Genomic DNA, 25482 nt, shown 5'->3' with positions numbered 1-25482 from the left:
GTTTTATTATAAACATTTTAATGATCACTGATCTAGCATCTTTTTGAACGTCAGTAATGTTTAAGATAATAATATTAATATTATTAATAATAATAATAATGCTTTACCTCCCCATTCCGCTCGTGGCGACACTGAGCTTTATAGGTTATTCACGAAACTTTTTGAAAACAACGAAGAAGACGAGTAACGGAAGTTAAGCCGGATGTTGTCATGGCACGTCACATGTAAATCATCAAGCTGAAACATTTTATTAGGAGATTAGAACGTAAGTGTGCGCATTTTAAACTTTACTTAAGTATTTAGAGTATGTTGTAAGTACTAGTCAGTAAACTGGGCCATTACTTGATAATCCGGTAACTATAGCAAACTCTTTGTTGCTAATTGTCTGCAGCGCTAACCTGCTGTGGGAACCGCTGCTAGTCGTCTTTAGCTTCATGGTGTTTTTCGTGGTGGTGATTGTTTTTTCATTCGTCTAATCGCTTAAATAAAGTGCTTTAACTTTAATCTTAACTTTGCCTGAAGCCGGTCTGCTTTTTTTAAGCTCTTGTCTTTAAGGTGCGTGTTTTTGTCAGTCAGTCTCGCTGGTGACTGTGGGAGTTTTAATGGTTGGACAAACACTTGTTATATTTTTTTCAGAAAACGTCTTTATTTTGATTCACTGATCTACTGAAATGGAAACAGAAAAGTCAGCTTGAATTTAAACTCAGCTTTTCCAGTTTTTGGAAATACTTGTAAAAATTTGTTTACACTATAGGGTTGTAGATTGATGGAGTTTGATGTGCAAAAAAATTACACTTTTATTATCATAAAATTTGAAAAGTGAAGGGGTCTGAGCTCTTATTAAAGCCACTCAATTAGATTGTGAAAACTTTAAACGCTCCCAGTGTGTCAATCCTTTGTTTTTAAATATGGTTTTACTGCTCATCATATTGCACTGTGCTTGAAAATGAATTTTACGTGTATGGATTACAGGTAGAACTTTAATTCTTTAATTCAGTGATGGTAACACAAAGCACAAAGTATTTTGTTTGAGGATACTCTTCAGCTCTGAGGAATAAACCTGTTTGGATTTAATTTAAAATCCAAATCTTTGTGTTTGGACTACGCTGGTACCAAGAAAGCCCAAATGCTGATTTCTGGGATAAGGAATGCTCTCTGTGAAAAACAGAGATCTTTAGAAGCTACTTAATGCAGTGACAGTTTGTAGTTTAATCATAGGTGCTATACTCTCATACTCTCGTCATGTATTTAAAGCCAATTTGTTTATGTAATTGTGGTAGTTAATCAATATACATTTACCACAAGTTCTGCTTTTTTGCCTCTTTCTTCTTTATCAGTGTTCTTAATTAGTCTTATTGCTTTTCTGCCTTTGCTTTATTTCTATGTATTTTATATTTTTTTTCTTTCTGTGTTTTTGTTTTATTTATCTCTGTTATGTCAAACAAATTTGATTAAAAAATATTATTTTAAAAAAAACAACAAAAAAAAACAAATATATTTTCATATTGTTTTCAGGTTCAAGTATTCTGACTTTGACTACCAGGACCAAAAAAATGAGCACTCAAGTAAGAACCAGCTGACATACATTAGCCTCATTCACATTCAAATAATTCAGAAATTAACTGTAAACTTGTTGTTCCTTTCAGTACAGCATCCTTTTCAAGCAAGAACATGGTGAGTTATGTCATGGGTCACAGGTCTCATGTTGTAACTATGCAAACTTAACAAGTTAACAGAACCTGTACTTGCGCTGTTGACTAAATTTTGTGTTTGTTCTCCCTTCAGCACACGATGATGCCATTTGGACGGCAGCATGGGGTAAAAGTGAGGCAGATGGATCAGAAACTATCGTCACTGGCTCACTGGATGATATGGTGAAAGTCTGGAAATGGTGGGGTTTTTTTCCAGCATTGCTCTTTAAGAGAATAACATTAAAGATGCTATACTGGCAGACTCTTGTAAAGCTGATATTCTTCTGTTTTTTCTCCTGCCTGAATATTGTATTTGATTATCTTTTTATAACTGGACTGTGTTCATCAGGAAGTCCCAGTTAACAGAACTTGACTTGTCTCTGTGTTTATTGAACTGTGGACCAATATTTGAGTTTTCATGAGAAAAAGTATTTCTTGTGCCCGCTGGTACAGCCTGCCTTCTTTAATTTGGAGCCTCCCAGGCACTGTCCCATTGTCCCACACAGAATAGATGAAATTTTAAATACAGTCGTGTGACTATTAACTTGCGATTTTAGGAGGGTTGGGGTGCAGATAGTAAAACTTTACTTTTACCACCTTATTTATCAATTTTAAGCAGAATAGAAATATTTAATAAATGCTTTATTACAGACTAATGGAGCTGTAAATCAGCTTTGGTACATTTAAGTGTTTATTAATGTGTAATATTTGTCAAAAATTGTAATTTCTCCTACAAAGACACATTTACAAGTGTGTTTTACTATGTTGTTATTTATTATCTCTTTATACAGCTGTTTCCCACAGGTATAGCAAACATGGTGAACACATTAATATGCACATGGATACTTAAAACTACATTGTGCTACATGTGTTATAAACCTTTTATTAAATGTAATATACTGATCATAAATATTAATGTGTGTCATTATACAATACGAATCCTCAAATGTCATTATGTCATTATAACACTATAAAAGCATGGCTTACATAATGTTTTATGTTCACAAATCCAGTGAGTATCGTAGTGTTTGTGTTAATTAGTGATTAGCATTAACCTCAGCTTGACTTGACGTGACTAAATAATCTTCATGTTTCACTGATGCAGGTCAGATGAAAAGCTGGAGCTGCAGTGGACTCTGGAGGGCCACCAGCTGGGTGTGGTGTCAGTGGACATCAGTCACAACGGAGCAATTGCTGCCTCCAGCTCCCTTGATGCTCACATCCGTCTCTGGGACCTGGAGTCAGGAAAACAGATCAAGTCCATGGATGCCGGACCAGGTGAAACTGGGCTTTAGCTCATTAAGCATAGTATGGCCCCTAAATTCATGTTTTGACTTTGGAATAAGAGCACAACAAGGGATATTGTCAACCAGTTTGGCATTAAAACAAACCTGCAGGGACGATAGTCTGCCTGGTCTGCTATGTAGCATAGCAAATTGTTTGTTTTTTTGTTTGTTTTTTTTTTAACGCTCACCTTACAAGAACCCCATACACAGAAATGTGTGTGTCACTGTGTATCTTGAACCAAGCTGTACTTCATATAAATGTCACGTCACCTTTCATTAGTGATAGTCCATTTCAGTCAGTGCTTTCTCTGGGTCAGTGGATTAAAGTGGACCCCCTGGTATTTTGGTATGTTTGCATTCTTCTGAAGTGAGGTTGGAGGCAGTCAGATGAGACATGACTTGTGTAACATAATGTACAGGCTTGTAGCTGACATATAGGTACATAAACAAGAAATTATAACTAAGTGGCATGTAGCCTTATTCAGTTTGTTTGCTATATATTATATATTAGTATATGGGAAAAGTTCCATCCTCCTCCTGTCTTTATTCTCTCCTCTAGTTGATGCATGGACAGTTGCCTTCTCCCCAGACTCTAAATACATCGCCACAGGAAGCCATCTTGGCAAGGTCAACATTTTTGGTGTGGAAAGTGGAAAGAAGGAATATTCACTGGACACTCGAGGGAAATTTATCCTCAGCATAGCTTATGTAAGTAACCATGAAGTGTTATTTTGGCCTGATGGATGGTGCTGAGACCTCACTGACTAGGTTTCACAATAACTCATTTTGTGTTTTTTTTTTCTCCTGATTCAACTCATCCTTTTTGTATTTTAACGTTAACAGGTCCTTTAAAGTCCTTTACAGTCCGACCCAGACGTTGTTTTCAAAAGCTAATCTCATGTCTCTACTTTGGTAATTGGCACTGTACTCAGTTACTTTATAGGTTTCAATCTGATTTGTCCTCCAGAGCCCTGATGGAAAATATTTGGCCAGTGGAGCTATCGATGGAATTATCAACATATTTGACATCGCCACTGGAAAACTACTCCACACGCTGGAAGGTGCAATTTTTTGTTCTAGTACTAAAAATAGCAATGATTTTCATCTGCAGTTATTCCACTTTCTTATTGAATAGCTAAAGCAGTGAATGTATTAAACATTAGATGATAGTGAGCATGGACATTAGCCTTTTTTAGAGGCCAAGATGTTTTCAGATTCCATATTTTGTTCAAGTAATAGCTGAAAACTCAAGGACAATGGATAACAATGTAAAACTGAAAAAAAGCAAATTGACTGATCTTTTTAGCACTAGATGGGTCTGTCAGACATGAGTGAATAGTGTAACAGGAAATTTGCCTTTAACACACACAAACTGGTAGTTTTATTGTTTTGGATGAAAAACTGCCCACAGAGTATTTTTTATGTTGCTAAACAACCATGTTACATCTGTTTAAACTGCAGAGAGGCAGCCACCAGTCACGTGTGTGTCACAAGACTGTAACTGCATCTCATTTCTGTCTGCAGGTCATGCCATGCCCATCAGATCCCTCACCTTCTCCCCAGACTCCCAGCTCTTGGTCACAGCATCAGACGATGGCTACATTAAAATATATGACGTGTGAGTCAAGCCAGCAGCTTGTTTGTTTTCGCCAGTTCTGATTCTTTAGTTAAGATATAACTTTATTTATACAGAAGACATTTTTAGGCCAAGGATAACAGAAAATACACAAGTGTTATGGTTAAAAATTAAAAGCGGAGAAATGCACAGTATGAAAGAAAAAAGGGTAGAAACATTTTCTTTGCTGTAACAAATGTCCTGGTGTTGTTTTGCAGGCAACATGCCAACCTGGCCGGTACCCTGAGTGGACATGGATCCTGGGTTCTTAATGTTGCCTTCTCCCCAGATGACACCCACTTTGTCTCTAGGTACAACATTTTTTGCTTCATATTGTTTGAAAATTGCTGCAAACATTAGGTTGAATTTCTGATGCTGTTGTATTTCTGCAACATTACAATTAGGTTTTAAAGCTGGGTAATTTAGTGACTGTCATCTAAATACATAGGTATTACTTATAATGGCACTGTAATGTACATAGAACACAAAATAAGTATATTAGTAGTAGCGCTTTTTGGCCATTGTGCAACTATTGTTTTTCAGACAGTTTCCAGCTCATAGTGCCAAGATAAACTGAGCAGGTCAGCCCAACAACACAGAGTTTGATTCTAAGAACTGCAAAATGTGTACAATGTCCTCTCTGCTCTTCTGCCTTCAGCTCGTCTGACAAGAGTGTGAAGGTGTGGGACGCCGGCTCCAGAGCATGTATCAACACTTTCTTCGACCATCAAGACCAGGTGACGAATCCAACACCACATCTCTTCACTGAGTGCTTTTTATAATCAGATTTATTATTAGAAAATCCAGCTGCAGTAGATGCAAATGTATCAAATCAGTATGGCCAATGTCATGGAATGGCCCCTCACATAACCCTTCTGATGTTTAGCTTAGGCAAAACCAATCATCCCAGCTGTCATTAGATCTTTGGCTGCGCAGTTTGATCTGGTCTCTAACTAAGCCTGTCTGAAATGGCACAGCTCCTCAGAGAGGTCAGATGCAGTTGAGTCTGCCATGTTAGATTTGTTTTTCATCACTCTATGACTTACAAAACCAGAAAATCTACAGGGACAATTTTCAGCCAATTAATTTTTCAAGCTTTGCTTTGTTCTTCTATTTCAAACTTTTTTTTTCAGGCTTGTCTGTTTCATTTCTGATAAAAAGGAGAACAGCTTTGTTGCACATTTGGGTTTTTGTAAAAATCATTCTTGACAACTCCACTTTTAACTTGGGTGCCTGTTCTATTTGTCCATGTCTGCTGCCTTACGCAGCCTTTGAAAGGAGTTTTGTTGTCAGTCATTTTAGTCTGATTTTTTTTATTTTCTTTTTTTTGGCTTTGGTGATGTGAAATGAACATCATAACCTAATTTAATAATAAGCTCATGTCGTGCTGCTGTTGTCCTCAGGTGTGGAGTGTTCAGTACAACAGCACTGGGTCCAAGATCATTTCAGCTGGAGACGACCGTGCCATCCACATCTACGACTGTCCCATGTGATGAAGGACATCCAGCACAAGCTACAGGATGAGACTCTGGCAGGTTTACTCTAATCATGGAGCTGAAGTTGGTGAATTGGGGAGAGGATGGGGTGGGATTTAAGCTGTAAATGTCATGGATTTTGCACTGACCAACTATGGTCAAATAAAAGGGTTTGTTTTTTTTAATTTCTTGTTGCATCTTTGGAGTTTATGGCTAAAAATGTTTGAAAAACCTGTTCATGTCATTCATCGAGACAGCTTTAAGTCACTCATTTTAACAACTCTACTGCCTTGTCGGTTTTGTGGCTCCATAGTTTGGCAACATTGTTTTGGTCTCTGGTGATTTTGAACAGTATTTTTCAGTTTTCTGATTTTGCCCACAATTCTAACATTGGATGATCAGGTACATCATTAGTTTAACTTATTTTCCTGCTCACACGTGTCTTTGTGGTTTGTTTTACTAGTTAAGTACAGAGGGAGGTTTCAGTAGCACTGCTCCCTCCAGTGGTGCAGTAGGTGCACTACATCCTCATAATGTAGTAACGACATCAGTACATTTCTTTTTAAAAAGACATCCTTTATAATGTACAGGTCATAATAGTAGTTACCAACCACTCCAGTGATTCACAATTATTTATTACTTTTTGTCAAATGTGTACAACACCTCAAACTGTTTGGGATTGAAGTCAAGTATGCAAAGAGCCAGCAGACTAATCAAAGCAGAGATCTCACTTGGAGATCCCGTGTTTGCGCAGTCGACTTCAGTCCCACGTCTGGCTTACAGTAATAACAGGGGTGTAAAGGACAGATGAACAATCTAATTCCAAGTTGGAAACTGACAGACATTAACGGTGAGTATAGGCAATTTGTGGGGACTGTTAAACATTGTTAATAGAGAATATGACTGACCTTGTACTTTAATTCTCCTTTCTCAAACTGTGGAAGTTATATTGAGTCGATCATTCTTCACTAAAACACTGTTGTACAAACTGAACAGTGCAAACACTAAAACAGGTTCATAAGACGAAGGGCAAAGAGTATTTTCTGACAGTCAGTTAAATCTAAACATGGCTGGATGTATGTGCTGCTCCAGCTGGAAGCCTATAAATTGCATGACAGTAGGCTTGTTTTAATACCTTACAGTCATCCATAGAAAAACTTTAGAGGTTAGTTTGTGCATGCTGCTGTGTGTTACTGTGGCCGTAACCAAACGGCGGTTAAGGTTTCTGTCATGTGACCAACTGATCCCCAGTTATCAGAACAGTATAAAATGCACAGAATACAAGAGATTTATAAAGAGTAGGAGCTGGCAGTGAAGAAAGTCCTGGACTCCAAGCTCTTATATATGGTCCTAGGGCTGTTTTGTTTACACATCTTATGCTACATCATCTTCTCTGTCACCAAACTCCACTGTGGTTTGTACAGGCAGGTTACACAGACAAAAAGTAGCAGAAATACCTCCCTGATTGGCCCTTACAACACATCCATACATACAGTGGATTTCAGCCTAAAATATGCACCACTGATTTTCCAAATGGCTCGAAAATAAATCATAACACAGGTCTACACACATTACAGAAACTAAAGATCACAAAGACCTTTATCCTAAACAAAAGTGAGATTCTTGGCAGATGTTTCAAGCCCCTGCACTAAATCTTTGTTTTAATAGAATGTGCTCATATCAAACAGTATATCTGCAGTTTGTGCTCATTAAGGCAGACACAAAACATTTCTGTCTTCAGATTTTGGCAAATTGAAAACACAGACTAACCTCACAGTTTAGTTCTTATGTTAAAATGTATACTGTAACTCCATTTTAAAACTGAACCCAAATAAAAAAAAATTATGTTCACAGGTTTAGGACACTGCATGCACAGTAAAAAATATAAAAACTGACTTCCCATCCACCTTCATCATAAAAATACTGAATCATTCTGAATACTGGACAGTGATTAAAAAAAGTTAATGAGTTGTCTTTTTAAAAAGTAACTTACTTAAACTGACCCGTTGAAAATTAAAAGTTTTTTTTGTTTGTTTGTTTTAAGATTACGTTTAGTTTTATCATAATGTTGTAAATAGCTTTCTCATTTATCCAAACAGTCTTAACTTCCAAGTACAACTAAAGACACTCGTTCTTACTCTGCTGAATCATCATACCTGCATTAAATCAACAGTCTGAAAGGCTTGTGGCAGCAGCTACACAGCAGAGCAGTTATCTCGAAACTAGAGACAGATCTGGGTCATTTGTTGAGGTGAAGCCTGGTACAAGGCTGTCCTGTGCTGTCACCAGTGCCTGGACTCTATCAGGTCAGCTCGCAGACTCAGTCTCTTCAAAGTTTCATATCCCACCACAATGAGCACTGACGTCGGCAAGGAGGAAATGACGCGGGCCGACAGCCCCTTGGTCATCCCCCAGATGCCCTCCTCTGCCAGCAGCTGCTTGAATGTCTCAATAACAGACGATCGTCCCTCTACCTTCAACGGACAGGGAAGTGTCAAGTCATCTTCACTGTTTACCAATCATTTCTGGTGACATTCAAAGATCATTTGAAAATTTTAAAAGGCAAAATCTCACTGCAAAATCCATTTTAATTTAACTGAGCTAGTAGCTTTAGTTTTGGTAAATTCATTAATCATTTAATGGCAAACATGAACTTTAAGATTCACACCAGAAAACCTGCCTATTAAAAAAAAAAAAAAAAAAGATGTGTCTTGTCTCCTAGAACTAGAACTAATCATTTCAGCCTGGAGGTGGATTTCCAAAGCTCACCTGTACTCTTGCTCGTACAACATCCATGGGGTTGGTGATAGTGGAGGCGGTTGCTGCTGCCATTGGACCTGCCAAAGCCTGCAGAATCAGGTGGGGGCACTGACTTGGTGCTAACAAGGAGAGCTGCTCTGGAAATACAAAAGATAAAACAATTAGAGACCAATGTAACTACTTTAACACTAGGTTTCTATTCTTATATTAGACTTTGCTGAAGCAGATTTTTTTTCCATAAATAATATTTTATCTTTATATAATCAAGGTGTTGGGTTACCTGCATAAAAATGATAAAAAGGCCACCACAGTGCACTGTTTGGTATGTATGTGAGTAGCGATGCCACGTAGCCCCTGTAAAATCCCCTGAATCCATCAGTTGCAAATATCTGCACTGTAATTTCCCGTGTTTGCCCATAAGTCAGTCTGCTTTTACTTGCTGTGAGTACCATTTTGGTTTTGGCCTTGAAGCGAGTTACATGTTCTCCCTGTCCTTGCATCATCAAGTGCTGGGACACCACATCTATAGGCACAGTGATGGTCTGGGCAACCAAGGATGCAGCCCCTCCTGCCACCACTGACTTCACTGTGTTACTGGGTGAGTACTGGGACACGTACTTGCGCACCAGTTCATAAGTGGTGATATACGCCTGTCCAGAGACCAGGGTGAACGTATTGATCATGAAGCCACGGTAAAGGCCCCACACACCCTCTGCTCGCACAATCTTGAAGAAAGCGTCGAAGGTGCCAGAGTACAGGGCCTTTCCTTTCTGTACCTGGAGTCGAGTGCGGATGAGGCTGGCTGGGTAAACAGTGGCCCTGGTGGTCAAAGTCATGAACACACCCAGAGAGTAAAACTTCCTCTTGTCCAGGTCCTCCCATTCGATAATCTGGATCGCACCTTTCTGCTGCATGGTGCTGGGCAGGACAATGCCCCTAAAGCCACATATCTGCAGACATCAACCTTTGGACTGTCATCACACCTGTAACACACAGCATTCAGCTGATTCAGTGATTAAATGTCTCTGTTATTTCAGTTTATTTTGGAGCAGAATTGGCAAACTCTCCAATTTCAGTATCTTAAATATTAGACTACTGTGTTTGCAACCTATGATCTGCCAAAGTTGGTTACCAAGTAGTGACTGTTTTAGTTCATAAAAGAGAAAATATTTGAAAAAGGCTTTTTGATGTGTTTGCTACAGACGCTGTTTACTTCTTTTCACTTAAAAATGCAAACAGAGCGTCTCCTTCAACATGTAGAGTGCAGGTTAGAGCATGAACTTTACTGGGCTTTCTGTTTTATCTGCAAAACACATCAGAGGTCCATGAAGGAGAGTGCAGGTATTTAGCCACAGAACTAGCACAGACATCTACTCACGTTCATGACACAGGAAGAACCGACAACTTCTGTGCAGCTGGTTTTTACAGCAGTAAAGGCCTGAGTTCTCGACAGCAGCACAAAAAACTGGTTTGTCATTATTAACCACACATCTCCTATCACGCCCAGTTGCACAACACTGCCATGCCAAAGTCTAGTCAGCCCGTGTGTTTTACTGAGAAAGAAAAAGGTTAAACACGTGCAAATGGCACAGGGTTGGCTGCTCGCGCTGTTAGCCTTAGCTAACAACATGTGTGCTGCATTTGAGTGCACGCAAATAAACGGGAGATTTAACGTCAACACGCCAGTTACACCAACCTGTTAAAGGACCAAGTAGCTCAGCTTCACCGCTGCTTGGTTAACTCCGTACGACCTGCTCTGCCACAAGGTGGGTCGTGTCTTCCGTCCATTACGGCTGAGAGCAAATATCGTCAAAGGTGAAAGGTCACAGGCCGAGAAGGTGTCAGCGCATCGTAGCAGACAGTCATCGTCACAACAGACTCTCCCAAGATTTCCAAAAATGTGCTCAGACTCTGAAATACTTTGGTTTTCCTGTTGATATCAGCTTTGTTTACTTTGCCACCGTTTATTTAAGCTGATAGCGATGATGCATTCATGGACTGGTGCAAACGTAGTAATTGTAAACAACAATGCTCATTGCGTGATATTAAAACATTTAAATTAAAGAATAGATTTTTATTGGGACTGCTAGCAGTTTTGGCAACTTGTCAAAATACTCGTAATACAGTAATGTAGTCTATTAGTAAGTATAAAATGTTAATTTATAAAGTAATAATGGAGGACTAAAGTTATAGTTAAATCCTTGCACTGCTGTTGCACTAGTTCACAAACTGTATATGTATTGTACATATTTTTTTTCTACTGTTTTTTAATTTCAATTTTGTTATTGCTTTTGGTTTTTATTTTTTAAACCTCATATGTTCCTTTAAAAATATATATATATTATAATTCTTGTATACTGCGATGTACTGCGTCACCTGTCCAGGGTGTACCCCTGCCTTCCACCCAAAGAGAGCTGGGATAGGCAGGTCCCCGTGACCCTAATTAGGAATAAGCGGGTATAGATATAAAATGAATGAATGAATAATTCTTGTAGAGAGCTTAGTGAACCGGAGTCAAATTCCTTGTTTGTGTGCACAGTTAAACTGATTCTGACTCTGATTCTACAAGTGTAGCAAAAGGTATAGTATTTCCCTCTCAATTGTTGCAAAGTAGAGTATAGTAGAAAAAATACTCAATAATAATAGTTTATTACTTCTATTTACAATAAGGAAAACCGTCATATTTTATAACATCTTAATATTTTGTATGCGTCAGCATTAATTTGTGACACAAATACAATATTTTTATAATATAAAGTAAGGTATTAAGTAGCATAAGATTAAAGTACCTGAAAAATGTGAGCTGATAAGCTACCATAGTGCAATACTGCAGTAAATGTACTACTTTATACCGCTGCCACGGTATATTGATAAGGTGTTTTATATGTTTTTTTGTGTTTTATTTTTATTTTGTAATGGTGAGTGGGCGTGGCTGTAGAGCTCTGTGATCTGATTGGTTGGCGCAGTGTGGCCCGTGTATTCGTGAGGACGGGTCGTGTTGATTTCATAAGTCATCATGGCGTTCTCGTCCACAGTCAAAGGTAAAGACACGTCCTTTGCTAGCTTCATATAACAAGTCGTCACAGATCAGCAGGTTACCGATACTGAATGGAATCGATTAAAGCGACTTTTAATATGAGAACGACTCTCGTTTGCTTCAGTTAGCGTTAGTCTACCGGCGTTAGCCACGTTAGCTAGCCCTTCGTTAGCTAGATTTTAATGCTGCAACTGACGTTAAGCTAAGCTAATACGACAGGCTAGAGGAGTATTTGCTCCACTCATGATGTTACAGCTGTATCGTACTTTGTGCTGAGAGGTTACCTGACCTTTGCTGTTTGTTGTCTCATCGAGCCAAGCGGGTGTGTGCTTCATGATAAGGACCACTGTTAGCAGCTCGGACCTTGGCTAGCTTTGTAGCCTCCTCGGATGCAGCGGTGAAATTCACGCTATATAGGAATGTTTGTAAACTGCATTCACATCAACACTGTTTGATTCAATCAGATTTCACTAGTTGTCTGTGTTTTCGGGCATCTTACCCGCTGTTTTATCGCTAAAACGGGTTTATTTCTATGGGATCTCACTAGTGTTCAACGCAGTACCGTATGTTTTCCATTCTGCCTGTTTTAAATTAGCCCATGGCCTGGTTTTGCATACAGTTATTTAAAAGAAGTGAGCACACTGTCTGACTAAAGCTCGTCAGTAAGATCAGGCACATTGGAAGTTATGTAAAAAAGAAACGTGCTGATGATCTACAAGCAGCTCCTGAATTCCTGAGCAGCTCCTTTTTATCTAATCCTTCAGACTTCCACCATGCAGTCAAGTCCTTATATCAGTATTTGGCTGTTAAAAGCTTCTGTTTCAAGCTGTTAATGCTTTTGCTGTACAGCCCAACTAATAGTGAATGTGTTTAGAGTAAATACTGCAGATGAAGAAAGAGAAAGGAAACCTTGAGCAAACCACTTACGTCTTTGTTATCAGATGTGTTGGAATTGGGCTAGACCAGTTTCATGATGTTTGTGCTTGTTTTTTTTTTTTTTTTTTAACGTGTGTGAGGGCCTTGACTTTTTTCTCTGCATTGCCTTGTGGTTGATTGCAAGGTTTCAATTGCGTGGTTGTTCATGAGTGCATTCTTCCTTCTCTAATTTATTCAGTAAATACACGTTTAGGATTTGAGGAATGAAAAACAACAGAGCATGTTTTATAATGAGTACAGTATTTTTGGGTTCGGCCAGTGCAACTGTAGGCTTCTTGTGGACTAAAGTATAACTTTCTAAGCAAGTAACCTGAGAGTTACCACGTGATTTCATGTTGAGAGACCACTAATGCCAAGGCTCAAAAGATTACTCTATCCATTGCTTCCTTTGCTTAGTTTTAGATAAAGGCCTAAAGGACAATTTCATCAGCATTTTTGAAAAGCTACTTCCAGCTTTCCATCCAAAGCTGCCACTCTATGATAAACCTTTACAAGGGGATGCTGTTTGTGAGACCAACTCAGCTACTAATAACCACTAATACTGTATGGTATGTAATAATCCAATTGTAAGGATGAAATGTATAAAGATTACAGAAAAATGCAGGCCTCCTGCCAGTTTCTTAGGGGTGGCTTAAGCCTTGTCCTGGGCTGAACTGTCTTCTTTTCAGGAGATCCCCACTGGCTCAGTCTCAGTAACATAAGTGACTATTTCTATACACCACTAGCTCTCAGACCAAAAAGCAGATTTGAGTTGATAGTGACTTGACTTATTGGAGTGGGGGTTTTTATGATTTTTTTGTTTTGCCTCTGCAGAGCACCCATATAACCATCTGACTGACACTCTGGACAATGGCAGAATCAAGTTCTTCAATCCACAGAAATTAAATGATCCAAGATACGGTGAGTTCAGGCCATCTGACTACAAAAAGGGACATGGATATTAACAAGATTTCTTGAATTCAGTCTTCTCAGACCCTTTGAGCATTTATTTTTTTCTGATCTGCAACATGTCTTTTTAACCATCTGGACACTGTATAGCAGAATTTTTTTATGTTGTGCTATACACTGTGATATTTGTTTACCAGTGGTGTGTGCCTGGATAAGAGCGTAAATATGTACAGGAGAAAAATCTCAAAAAGGTACTTCTTGACTTAACCTTTAAACCCGTAATTGTACATATGGAAGTGAATGTGACAATAATACTAAAGGCATTTCACACTCGATGGATCTTAAACCTACATGTTATCAGAATAGAGAGGACCTTGGGAGGCTCTAGACTCAACCAGTTCCAACCAGCTCCCCCATACACATATAAAACTCAGGGTATTGGATAAGACAATACCTCATGTCACAAATGCCCTGTGGTTTTCTTTTTTGATGAACCACAATGTTCCTTAAACTGTGACACATATGAAACACAAAAAATCGGTATCTTAACTCACTGGCAGCAAAGAGTTACATTAAAGCATCTCTGACACATCCATGATTTGTGAATTTCTACCACAACTTGTTTAAAACATTACAGTCTTAAATTTACTTATAGTTTACTGAGTGGAAATGAAATGTCACCACCTCATTTTGTTTGCTCTGTATAGACAAGCTGCCCCTGTCCATCCGTGTCTTACTTGAGGCAGCCATACGCAAGTGTGATGGCCTTTACACAAAAAAAGAAGACATACAGAGCATCTTGGACTGGCAGGAGCAGCAGAATAAAGCTGAGGTCCCATTCTCTCCAGCACGAGTCCTTCTCCAGGACTTCACGTGAGTTTCACAGGGTTTATTTACATCAGTACCCCTGTCCTGTATGATAAAAAACATTACTGAGAAGCAAAAATATCACTGATCCATTCTGTCTTAAATGTTTTGTGGCAGCACATGGAAGATCCCTGAAAAACATGTCCCCTTTGACAAGTTTATGGGTTAATGACAAAGCAGCTAATTCCCTTGATAATGCAGAGAAGCAAATTATAGAAATGGACTTACTAGATCTGCCATTATAGTTTTTCTTTGTAATGATTGTTGACTTTAATTATTATTCATCTTTCTACTTTAATTATTATTCATCTTTCTACAGTGGTATTCCAGCCATGGTGGACCTTGCAGCCATGAGAGATGCTGTGGCCAAACATGGTGTGGACCCCAGCCTGGTTAACCCTAGATGCCCCACAGACCTCATTGTAGACCACTCATTACAGATTGATTATAGTAAATGGTGAGTTTACATTCATATTTTCCTTTCCTTTATCTACATATTTTACCAGTAAATGAAAGTGAGAACATACAGTTAATAGATAGACCCAGGTTCACATTTCACCTTGTAAATGCCATTTGTTTTTCTTGCTGTTTGTTCAGTGCCATACAGAATGCTCCAAACCCCGGTGGAGGGGACATCCCAAACCAGAGTCAGGGTTCCTCTCGTTCCACACCGTCCAGGCCTCTGTCCAGAGGAGGCTCACAATGTGGGAGCCAGCGGGGCTCCTGTAGTAAACCTGCCTGCAGTGAACCTTCAGCCTCAACGGGGCAACCATCAGTCTCTGTCCAGCAGATAGAGAACACACCTCTCCTCTGCCCTTTCCACCTGAAGCCTGTGTTTGAGTGAGTTTTGGAAATAGAGCCGCTGATGTATGAGAGTTAATTTCTCCACAAAACATAAATTAGGGGGGCGGGTGGGTGTATGTCTACTGTTCTGAATTTGCTTTGGTTGCTCATTAGTTTGTTCTTCTAAATCTGTAAAATCTAAAATGCAGATTGACAAATGGCACATAATTCCCATTCTGCATATTTACTCTTAATTTTGTTTCTGCAGAACTGAAACAGCTCTTAAGAATCAGGAAATGGAACTGATCAGAAACAAAGAGCGGCTTCAGTTCTTTAAGGTACAGCACAGAGCAAACCATACAGCTAACAACAAAATAAAACATTACATTATGGGTTATTTAAATATTTCAGATGTTTATGAAAGGACCTTTACATCTGTGTGCTTTATAACAGTAAAATAGATTTATAAATCAAAGCTGTAGAAAACTCTTATCCAGTGTAACTGCAAATGCAGGTTTATGCCAGGTCAGTGTTTTTTCTAACTGTTTCCATTTTCTTATCTGTCTTCCAAATAGTGGTGTTCAAAAGCATTTAAAAATGTGAATGTGGTTCCTCCGGACTTTGGTGCAGTCCATCAGGTGAATCTGGAGTATCTGTCCAGAGTGGTCCAGCTTAATGAAGGTTTCATCTACCCTGACAGTGTAGTGGGAACTGACTCTCACACAACCATGGTCAATGGACTGGGCATCCTGGGCTGGGGTAAATCATTCTGCTTACCATTTTTGTTGAAACCCTTGTCAAGAAGGCAAGTTGCCATGTTTGGAGGGTTCTTCTGAGTGGTGATGAGAGGAAATAGAAAAAAAAAAAAGAAAAGATAAAAGCTAAACAGACCTCATCCTAAAAACAAACAAACTGTGAGAGGGTTCTGCATCCTAATTCTAACAACCTTCTCATTGTGTGCATGCACTTAACTGATCAGGGAGTACCATAAGATGTAAAACGCTTTCTTTAGAGATTCTGGTTCATGTTGACATTTTGACTGCATCACATAATTTCTGCATATTTGTTATTTGCCCCCTGTTCTACCGCATCTCAAAGGTATTGTGTTGGCCACTTAGGTGAACTGATCACATTGTCAGTTTCATTAAACCACTATGAAACAATTGCTATGTGACATATTATGCTGCAAGTGGCAGTAGTCACTTTGCTTCCACACGATTAGCTGGTTGGATAAATGCAGGTTTAACTCAAACTATTTATGAAGTGTTGTGTGCATTTAAAAAAAATACTTTTAAGAGGCTCTAGGCCTCTAACTTATTGCTCTTTCATTCACCAGGTGTTGGGGGAATCGAGTCAGAAGCTGTGATGCTGGGCCAGCCAGTGTCGCTGACACTTCCTCAAGTAGTGGGCTGCAAACTGGTGGGCTCCATCAACCCCCTAAGCACATCCATAGACATCGTCCTTGGCATCACAAAGGTAACACTGCTCTGTTTAGCTATTAAGAATGTGTTAATGGTATACAATGGTATGGAAGGCTTTGTAGTGCAGAAGGCAAAAAATCAAGAGTGAGTTGTAGCATCTATAAATGTCTTCTTAAAATCTAAAAGTGTATAATTATTTAATTTAATTTTCTAGCACTTGCGGCAGGCTGGGATTGCAGGAAAGTTTGTAGAGTTTTTTGGACCTGGTGTGTCCCAGCTGTCAGCTGCCGACAGAACCACCATCGCCAACATGTGCCCAGAATACAACGCTACTGTCAGTTTCTTCCCTGTCGACCAAGTTACACTCAAGCACTTTAAAACAATTAGTGAGTCCGTTTTTCTTTGTACTACAAAACAGTGTGTGTTGGGTTATTTATTTATTTATTTCACCATTTACTGGTTTCTGCCATCTTAAATAGTAGTTTTGTAACTCAATAAGACACCATCAATATGTAATTATCAGATTCAAGAATGTAACTGGCCCCAATTTTCATTCTAGATTTTAGCCAGGAAAAACTTGAATTATTGGAGTCCTACATGAAGGCTATAAAACTTTTCCAAAGCTATGAAGACCCCTCAGAAGACCCCCACTATTCTGAGGTAATCTTTTTTACTTCTTGAGTCTGAGGTAATAATATTTCTGAGCCTCTGGAATATTTATTTGCAATTATGAATTGCCAAAAGGAAAAGTTGTTTTCTTAATAGGATGTTTTTGCTCTTTGGTCTGATGAAGAGTAGAAAAAAAAGATAGTGTCTCAACAGTCCTTGTATGTTTTTCTCTAGAAAAAAAACAATTTCTCTTAATTGTTGTGTATTTTCAGAGATAATAGCAATAGCTGTTGCAGTAATGTTTTTCATTGCTGTGATTTTTGCAAAACTTAGCCAAGAAGTGCGTAAATAAAACTCTTGATCATTGTGCAGGTGATAGAGATCAACCTGAGTTCCATGGTGTCCTATGTGAGCGGGCCAAAGAGGCCTCAGGACAGAGTGGCAGTCAGCAGTATGAAAGAAGACTTTCAGAGTTGTCTTGATGAGAAGGTAATATACAAAACACAATAGTGGTCTTTATTCTGCTAATCCCCAGACTAATATGTTTGTGTCAGATATAAAGGTTCAGGGTTACGATGATTTTAGGGATGCATTGGGGACCTCTTTTTGTAACCGAGTAGAAGATTATTAATTTTGTTTGGGGTCCCTGCAGGTGGGTTTTAAAGGCTTCCACATCTCCAAAGAGAAGCAGGAGACCCGGGTTCCTTTCCTGCACTGTGGTCAGGAGTACAAGCTGGCCCACGGCTCGGTGGTCATTGCTGCTGTTATCAGCTGCACTAACAACTGCAACCCGTCTGTCATGCTGACTGCAGGTAAAGGACTGAGTCACAAAAGGACAGTGATCAGATTTCCTGTATAAACATTACCTCATTGTGGATACAACATTTATGATGTGATTGTTTTGTTGAGATTGCTGATGTGTGTTTGACAGTCTAGTCATGAAATCCCATCCCACATTTTAAATGCATCACATCCAGTATCTTCTGTTATTAACAAAAACCAAATATGCTGCTTTGTGAACTCTTGTTCCCCTCTATGGCTGCTTGTCTTCTTCTTCAGGTCTATTGGCCAAAAAGGCTGTGGAGGCAGGGCTTGTTGTCAAGCCTTACATCCGGACCAGCCTGGCTCCTGGAAGTGGCATGGTCACTCACTACCTCAATACCAGTGGAGTCCTGCCTTACTTCAGCCAGCTGGGGTGAGCATGTGCTGATAACACACACAAATACAGAGAGCAAGGCAACAACATAAACCTGCATTTGGAGTTACACTGCATGAAAGCTTTCTATAGTACATATAATATGTGACAGCAGTCTGTTTTCAGAAAGCTAAATATGTTAATTGTCCCATGTGTTAAAAAGTATTTGTCTGTAAATGTGGTGTCCTAAGAAAAGGAAGTCTGAGTACTTAATTCTTTTGCACAACTGTTTTCCTTTACCTCAGGTTTGAAGTTATTGGTTATGGCTGTGCCACCTGTGTAGGAAACACAGCACCGTTACCAGAAGCTGTCGTGGATGCAATCAAACAGGTAATGTCTTCATAATCTTAGATGCTGCTGTTTTTTGATGTCATGATGAAGTTTATAGTTCACAACAATCAAATCCTGACAATAACTTTTGTTTTAGGGGGAACTGGTAGCCTGTGGTGTGTTATCTGGCAACCGGCACTTTGAAGGTCGTCTCTGTGAATGTGTGCGTGCCAACTACCTGGCCTCCCCTCCCCTGGTGGTGGCTTATGCTATTGCTGGCACTGTGGGAATCGACTTTGAGAAAGAGCCTTTAGGTAAAGACGGCTCTGGGCAGGAGCTCTCTTGAGTTTCTCCAGTTAAACCAGGGGTTCATTATGGGATTTTAGGAATTTGGCTGATTACAGAAAGAGACTGGGCCTGTAATGAATCAGTGTCCTGTTCAGACATGTCAGTCATAAAATAGGTCAGAAAGGGAGCTAGGTGGGTTAGTGGCAGTTTTAGGTCTAAACTACCATGTTATATGGCAGCAGTACGCTTGTTAACTAATTATGAATAAAACTGGAGTGAACAGAAGTTAAACTAAAAGTAGCATTAGTGAGCATTTCTACTTAAAGAGCAAGACATGAAAATATTCAATATTCTTGAGTAGATGTTTAGGGAAAGGAGCTGTGTTTCATTATCTGATGTGTTGGTATGGTGTTAACTTTCGGCTTGTTGTTTTGAGCAGGTGTGACAGCGGTGGGGAAGGAAGTGTACCTACATGATATCTGGCCGTCCAGGGAGGAGATCCAACAGATTGAGGAGGACACAGTCATCTCCTCTGTCTTTAAGGATCTTGGAGAAAGGATGGAGGTGAGGGGGTGATCTTCACTGGCTGTCTCTCTCTATTTGTTGTTTCTTTTATGGCTATCTGTCCTGTGCTTTACTGAAGTCGAGTGTTGTGTTCTTTTCCAGAAAGGGAACACATTTTGGAATAACATTGAATGTCCAGATTCTGTACTTTTCCCCTGGGATCAGAAGTCCACATATATCCGTTCACCGTCTTTCTTCAGCAAATTGGTAAGTTTACGCTGACCAGGAAAGGACTCTTGGTTTCCTGTATTTACTGCTGCTGTTGTTACGAGTACCCCGGTAAAAAAAAAAAGAAAAAACAACAAAAAAAATTCCTCTGCTTGTTTTCTTCCAGAGTAAAGAAGTTCCTCCTCCTCAGTCGATAGAAAATGCTCATGCCTTACTGTTCCTCGGGGACAAAGTGACCACAGACCACATTTCACCAGCAGGCAGCATTGCCAGAGTCAGCGCAGCTGCCAAGTATCTGCTGAGCAAACGGTTGGTTTCCCACCCAGACACCATTGAGACTGGTTTTATTTCTCTCACCGATGCCACTCAGAGCAAGATGTGAAAGTTCATACTGATTAACCAGAGGACATGCATTATTTACGTGTGTATTATGTACATCACATTTTGTTAGAACAACTCAATAGAATTACTATGTAAAGCAAAATTAAACAAAAAGTTGTGTTATTGACAAAAGTGAGATAGTGTTAACTGCAAGTCCCTTTCCCATTTCCAGTGTCAGTTTCATTTATCACAGTACAAATCGAGCTGTATTTACATGACACTGAATTTTCCCCCTCAGCCTGACACCGCGGGAGTTTAACTCATATGGTGCCCGCAGAGGGAACGATGCAGTGATGACCAGAGGCACGTTTGCCAGTATAAAGCTCCAAAATCGATTCATCGGCAAACCAGGCCCCAAGACTTTGCACATTCCTTCAGGCCAGACAGTGAGTGGAACGCTTTTTCACTCATTGGAGTGTACAAGCCGGCTGTTACCGTGGTCAGGCTCAGACCAGACTAGCTGGTTTGTTTGTTGAACCTTGTACGACCTGCTGCTGATTACATGTCCTCTTCCTGTTTCTCTGGTAGCTGGATGTCTTCGAGGCAGCTGAACGCTATCAGAGAGAAGGCATTAACCTCATTATCCTGGCAGGCAAAGACTATGGCTCTGGAAACTCCAGGGACTGGGTCGCCAAGGGACCATACCTGCTGGTAAACTACAGCACACACATATAACACTTACCACTGCCCACTTTACATTGACTAGACTATGAAGTCTAACCTCATAGATATGTCATTTGATTAACAACATGCATTATACTAGTTACCATTATAGAGGATGGAAATGATCACTGGGATGCCTTTTTTTTCTAACAGCCATGAATGACATATTAACATGTATCAAGAACTTTCATTTACTCCATATCCTTATTTGGTTTGGTGATTCACCGGCTTCCTGACAGGGGGTACGTGCGGTTATCGCTGAGAGCTTTGAGAAGCTGCATAAGAACCAGCTTGTGGGGATGGGCATCATGCCACTTGAGTTCTTGCCTGGCCAGAATGCAGACTCGCTGGAGCTCAGCGGGAAGGAAAGGTTCACCATCACCCTGCCGGACAGCCTGAGTCCGAGGGAGCAGCTCACTGTCAAGGTAGGTGATGTCTGACTGTCAGAAGCCTGGCTGTAAGTATTTAGCAAAACTGCATTGTTTGACTTTTGGCCACTAACACAGAAAAACACAGCCTTGATAGATTCTTGCAGTTCTAAAGCTCTAAAGGGTAAAATTATAGCTAACAACTTTCATTCATCTCATATTCACTCTCTGTGTATCTCTATTTTGGGCTCCAACAACTGAGAAAATGCCACCTAGTCTGCTAAATGATTGACTTTCTTCACTAGCTGAAAGTGTCTCTAGCTTTTTGTGCTGGTAGGGTGGCATACAGTTGGTTTATTAGAGATTTAAAGAAGACTGGATAAAGAAAGACTTTGCTGTGGGTTGGTCAGTATAAATCACGCTTTGTTACTAAATATAGTCATTTGATGCACTGTTAAATAATTAAGTCATGCAGCTTTAAAAATGTGTATTCTTTAATTAATGTGAGCATTTAAAATAAAAAAAGATGAAATATATAAAGTGAAACTTTGTAAATCCAATATATTTTCAGGATTATATACAATACATTATACTTTATTGTCCCCACAGGGAAATTTGTCTTCAACCCAAGTGCTGCTAATAAAAATGCCCCCACAATTACAAGAACATAATCTAAAACATTTGCCATTTTTGGTTTTGTTTTGTGTTTAATTTGCAGACCAGCCAAGGAAAATCCTTCGTTGTCACTGCACTGTTTGACACTGAGTTGGATGTTAACTTTTTCCGCCATGGGGGGCTTCTTAGATATGTTGCTCGGACTTTGCTGTGAAACAGCCTGCAGCCTGGTCTCACTCCTGCTGAATGTGCGTTAGATTCACGTACTGCAGCGACTTTCATCATTTCGCCAGTTTATTTTCATGGTTGAAAAATGAATCTTTGGAGTTACATAAAGACTGATTTATGTTTTTGGGCTGAACGACCCTGTCCAGATTTTTTAAGATAGGTAACATCACTTTTCAGACCTTTTCCTGACCTGCTTTTCCATCACTACATGTCTTTTTCTGCCTATGCGAGCAGCATTTTTTTTTTTCCCCACACGGCGGCCAAAATGACTGCAAGAAGATGTGGTGACATTGACTGAGATTGTACCCTAGATGACCTCTGAACATCATTTTTTGTTTATCAGTGGATAATGAAACTGCAGTGTGCTGGGCATTTGTTTCATCGTGGAGCTAGGCCAAGATGACACCAGTCTTTTCTGCTCCTGCTACTGTTAGACTCATTCAAACAATCCTGCCTAGAAAGGCTAAGATGGTGCTAGTTACTACAGCATGAATACATTGTTTCCAAGACTGCAGTATAGCCTGTTTTATCCAAACTCCAAGTAAAGGCAAATATTGTGAATTTCAAAATTTTTCAGAATTTCAGATGCCTGCATTTCAATTTGTGGCCAAACAATCTTATGTAAATTAAAGTTATGTTAAGATTTCTTTAATGAAGCCTTTGGCAAAAGTATAGTTGCCTAATTATTTTTATTATGTGGAAAAAATGTAAAATTCTTGTTTTTGTTGTTACTTGTGTCACTAGACTCCCTGCATTACCAACGGACAGTCCTCTGTATCACGTTAAGGTAAATTATGAAACATGTTTCTGCATAAAGAATCCAGTAAGAGAAACGCATACAGCAGCAGAAGCTTCTAAAGGGTTGACTTACTTTGTGCAAAACAGCGCTTTAAAACACAATTGGTGCCCATTGTATAAGAAAGCCTCATCAAAGTAGAGCATTATAAGTTAAATGTCAGCTTAACTGAGGGGGGAACGTAGTTATTGTGATGTTGCTGACTTACACTTGTCATTTTGATGCAGTTTTTTTTTTTTTTAGGTACAATGAAAACAATAGATCACACTGCTGAATCACCTAAATGGCTTTTAGTTACAGTATGATTCTCCATTAATCATGTCCAGACTACCTCCAGCCTTATGTTAATGCTATGTGCTCAGCATTAGCATGAATCCTTATTGAAAGCTGAGCTCTCCTGATTTTGAAGTACTTCTACACACGTGAAATAAGCTGCACAAAGTGTTTTTGGTTTCCTGAGGAATCTGCAAAATGTCATGTCTCCTTGTAATATTGGCAATTTCTGATAGTTCCCACTTTATAAAACAAACATAACATTGTTTGCAATAGTTACATCAAAATAAAATATAATACATTAATACATTGGATTGAGTTAATTTTATAGGAGCTGAGCACGATCAGGTTTCAACATTCAATTCAACATTTTATTTCTAAGCTGATGAATGGGTCATTTCTATTTTTAAAGACATAAGCTAAACAAGCTAATTTGTTTTCCAGCAGTTAGATGAGGAGACTGATACTAACCTCATCTGTACAGCCAGGAGATGTTAGCTTGGTTAAGTCAGTTTTATTTGTATGGCCTAATATCACAAATCAATTTGCCTTAAGAGGCTTTACAATCTGAACGGCATACTACACCCTCTGTCCCCCCAAAAACACTGTAGTAGATAAAGCTTAGTTTAGCATTAGGACCAGAAGTGGAAGAAAATGACTTTGGGCTCAATCTCAGGCTCACTATTAAACTCATCACAGCTCATTAGTTTAATTAGCGAGCTCAGAGAGGGTGATATGTGGATTGTTGGCTTTACACAGAGCCAGGCCGGCTGTATCCCCACTGCTAAGCTAACTGTAGCTTCATATTTGCTGTACAGAGGAGTGGTATTAGTCTTCTCCTCTAACTCAACTTCACTAAACGTTTGTCTCTAATAGTTGAATCAGAAAGAAAGTGAATTAACCTGTTTACAGAAGCAGCAGGCCCATTTTTTACACCTAGTCCTGTCAGTCATTATGATTTGGGTTGATGTGAAGTTAAAAGCCACATCAAAGTGACAAGTGTAATTTTAGCACTTCTTTTCTTTTACTTGCCATTGTACTTTGATGTGTGTGAGAATAGACATCACTGTCACCTTTTATTTATTGCAACAGCTCCCTGCATGACTTGACTCTGTCCATCCCTGGGACTGACATTTACCAGCTATATTGCAGTTTGACAAACATCTGCTCTGTCTGAAATACAATATTGCTTCATTTGTAATCCATCACATATCTACTGGTACTGGATTTGTCATTAATATTCAGTCTCCACTTTTTGTTTTTGTGTCAACTGTTTAACATTTGTGCATGAAACCATTTGGAATCAGTAAAGAGGATTTAGTGCAACATGTCGCATTATCTAGACTGTGGTTTGGAGCCTATATGCATTTATCATTTTTTCTGAAGAGCATGATTTTGTGCTGGCTGTGTTTGTGAGAATTTGACATTTACACTGTTTCTGCAACAAATTGAACCACTGACTGCCTGAAACTGTAGTTCCTGTCACTTCACCATGAACAGATAGTGCTGTGTCAAACTGCCAAAATAAGACGAAGCAAGTAGCTAAGTGTCATGTGATGATGTCTGTTGTTGAGTGCCTCATTGTGAAGATCATAGTTTCTAAACTGCTTCATATTGATTGTACAGGTCATGTAAGTGGTTTTAGTTTCTCAGCTGGGCTAGTCCATCTTCACAGTTTGCCTTCTTAGTTTGAGCAGGTTTTGCGTGGTACCACGATAGAAACGTGTTGAGGAATGAAGTGTGCAGGTGCACAGTGTGGAAGCTCACCTGTAGTGTCATTCACTGCTGCTTTCCATTATTTCAATTGAGGGAAGCAAAGTGTGCAAGTCAAGTCTCACACTGCACAGAAGAAAAGCTGTCTGGACGTCTGTAACTCGGAATCATATTGTAAATAGTTTTTAATAAATGGTAAAGAAAATGGTGCTGCAGTTGTCTGTGAGCAGTCAGTGTTCTGTTAAAGGGAAACATCAAGGTTTGCCAGCAGTATATTCTCATGGAACCCTGTAGATGTTAAGGTTTGGTGGCTATTTTGTCTTTAAAGATGTGGGTGTCTAGTAAGGTGCTATTGAGCTGTATTATGGGAAATGTAGGATTCAACAACCCCAAAACCACTCACCTACCTAACCAAAGAGTTTTCCCCAAGACGAGTGGGCTAAATAAAATGTCTCAGATAAAAAAACTAGAATAATCTAGTTTCATGCAAACATCTGGGCATCTGAAATACTTTAAATGAAAATAAGTAAAACAGACATTAGGCACAATGCATTAACATTTTAAGAAGGAAAGTTGTTACCTACATTTACTT

At 39.3% G+C, this 25482-nt stretch overlaps 3 protein-coding genes across 8 annotated transcripts; 2 read left to right on the top strand and 1 right to left on the bottom strand.

Annotated features, from left to right (window-relative positions):
- Positions 1-173: 173 nt before the first annotated feature.
- Positions 174-6252, top strand: skic8 (SKI8 subunit of superkiller complex). Of its 3 annotated transcripts, none has more exons than XM_026311947.1 (11): positions 174-265; positions 1516-1565; positions 1647-1674; positions 1786-1891; positions 2797-2969; positions 3537-3685; positions 3945-4038; positions 4502-4595; positions 4811-4903; positions 5251-5329; positions 5996-6252. In XM_026311947.1, exons 2-11 carry the CDS (start codon positions 1554-1556, stop codon positions 6083-6085), a joined length of 918 nt encoding a protein of 305 aa, XP_026167732.1. In that variant the 5' UTR covers positions 174-265; positions 1516-1553; the 3' UTR covers positions 6086-6252. The 3 variants fall into 3 exon arrangements, with proteins under 3 accessions (XP_026167732.1, XP_026167734.1, XP_026167733.1); XM_026311948.1 differs by having other exon boundaries at positions 198-265; positions 1652-1674; XM_026311949.1 differs by lacking the exon at positions 5996-6252 and having other exon boundaries at positions 5136-5253.
- Positions 6253-6685: 433 nt separating this feature from the next.
- slc25a44a (solute carrier family 25 member 44a) lies at positions 6686-10806 on the bottom strand. Of its 3 annotated transcripts, none has more exons than XM_026311944.1 (4): positions 10524-10806; positions 9108-9810; positions 8837-8964; positions 6686-8541 (listed from the first exon to the last, which is right to left on the bottom strand). In XM_026311944.1, the coding sequence occupies exons 2-4, from the start codon at positions 9739-9741 to the stop codon at positions 8350-8352; spliced, it is 954 nt and encodes a 317-aa protein (XP_026167729.1). In that variant the 5' UTR covers positions 9742-9810; positions 10524-10806; the 3' UTR covers positions 6686-8349. The 3 variants fall into 3 exon arrangements, with proteins under 3 accessions (XP_026167729.1, XP_026167731.1, XP_026167730.1); XM_026311946.1 differs by having other exon boundaries at positions 6686-8537; XM_026311945.1 differs by lacking the exon at positions 10524-10806 and adding an exon at positions 10206-10488.
- Positions 10807-11749: 943 nt separating this feature from the next.
- On the top strand, positions 11750-25099 carry ireb2 (iron-responsive element binding protein 2). Of its 2 annotated transcripts, XR_003295974.2 has the most exons (23): positions 11750-11868; positions 13614-13700; positions 14396-14561; positions 14875-15012; positions 15153-15395; positions 15607-15676; positions 15914-16097; positions 16675-16814; positions 16974-17145; positions 17319-17419; positions 17741-17857; positions 18021-18180; positions 18428-18563; positions 18809-18893; positions 18991-19147; positions 19561-19685; positions 19788-19892; positions 20020-20162; positions 20473-20620; positions 20763-20885; positions 21137-21322; positions 21984-22895; positions 23148-25099. XR_003295974.2 is itself a non-coding variant. In XM_026311966.1 (22 exons), exons 1-22 carry the CDS (start codon positions 11844-11846, stop codon positions 22092-22094), a joined length of 2922 nt encoding a protein of 973 aa, XP_026167751.1. In that variant the 5' UTR covers positions 11750-11843; the 3' UTR covers positions 22095-23139. The 2 variants fall into 2 exon arrangements, 1 of the variants encoding a protein (XP_026167751.1); XM_026311966.1 differs by lacking the exon at positions 23148-25099 and having other exon boundaries at positions 21984-23139.
- Positions 25100-25482: the final 383 nt, after the last annotated feature.

This window comes from Mastacembelus armatus, chromosome 6, assembly GCF_900324485.2.
Source record: "Mastacembelus armatus chromosome 6, fMasArm1.2, whole genome shotgun sequence".
Lineage (NCBI taxonomy): Eukaryota > Metazoa > Chordata > Actinopteri > Synbranchiformes > Mastacembelidae > Mastacembelus > Mastacembelus armatus.
Note: the sequence above shows the minus strand (reverse complement) of the source record. Positions and strands in the feature narration are given on the sequence as shown.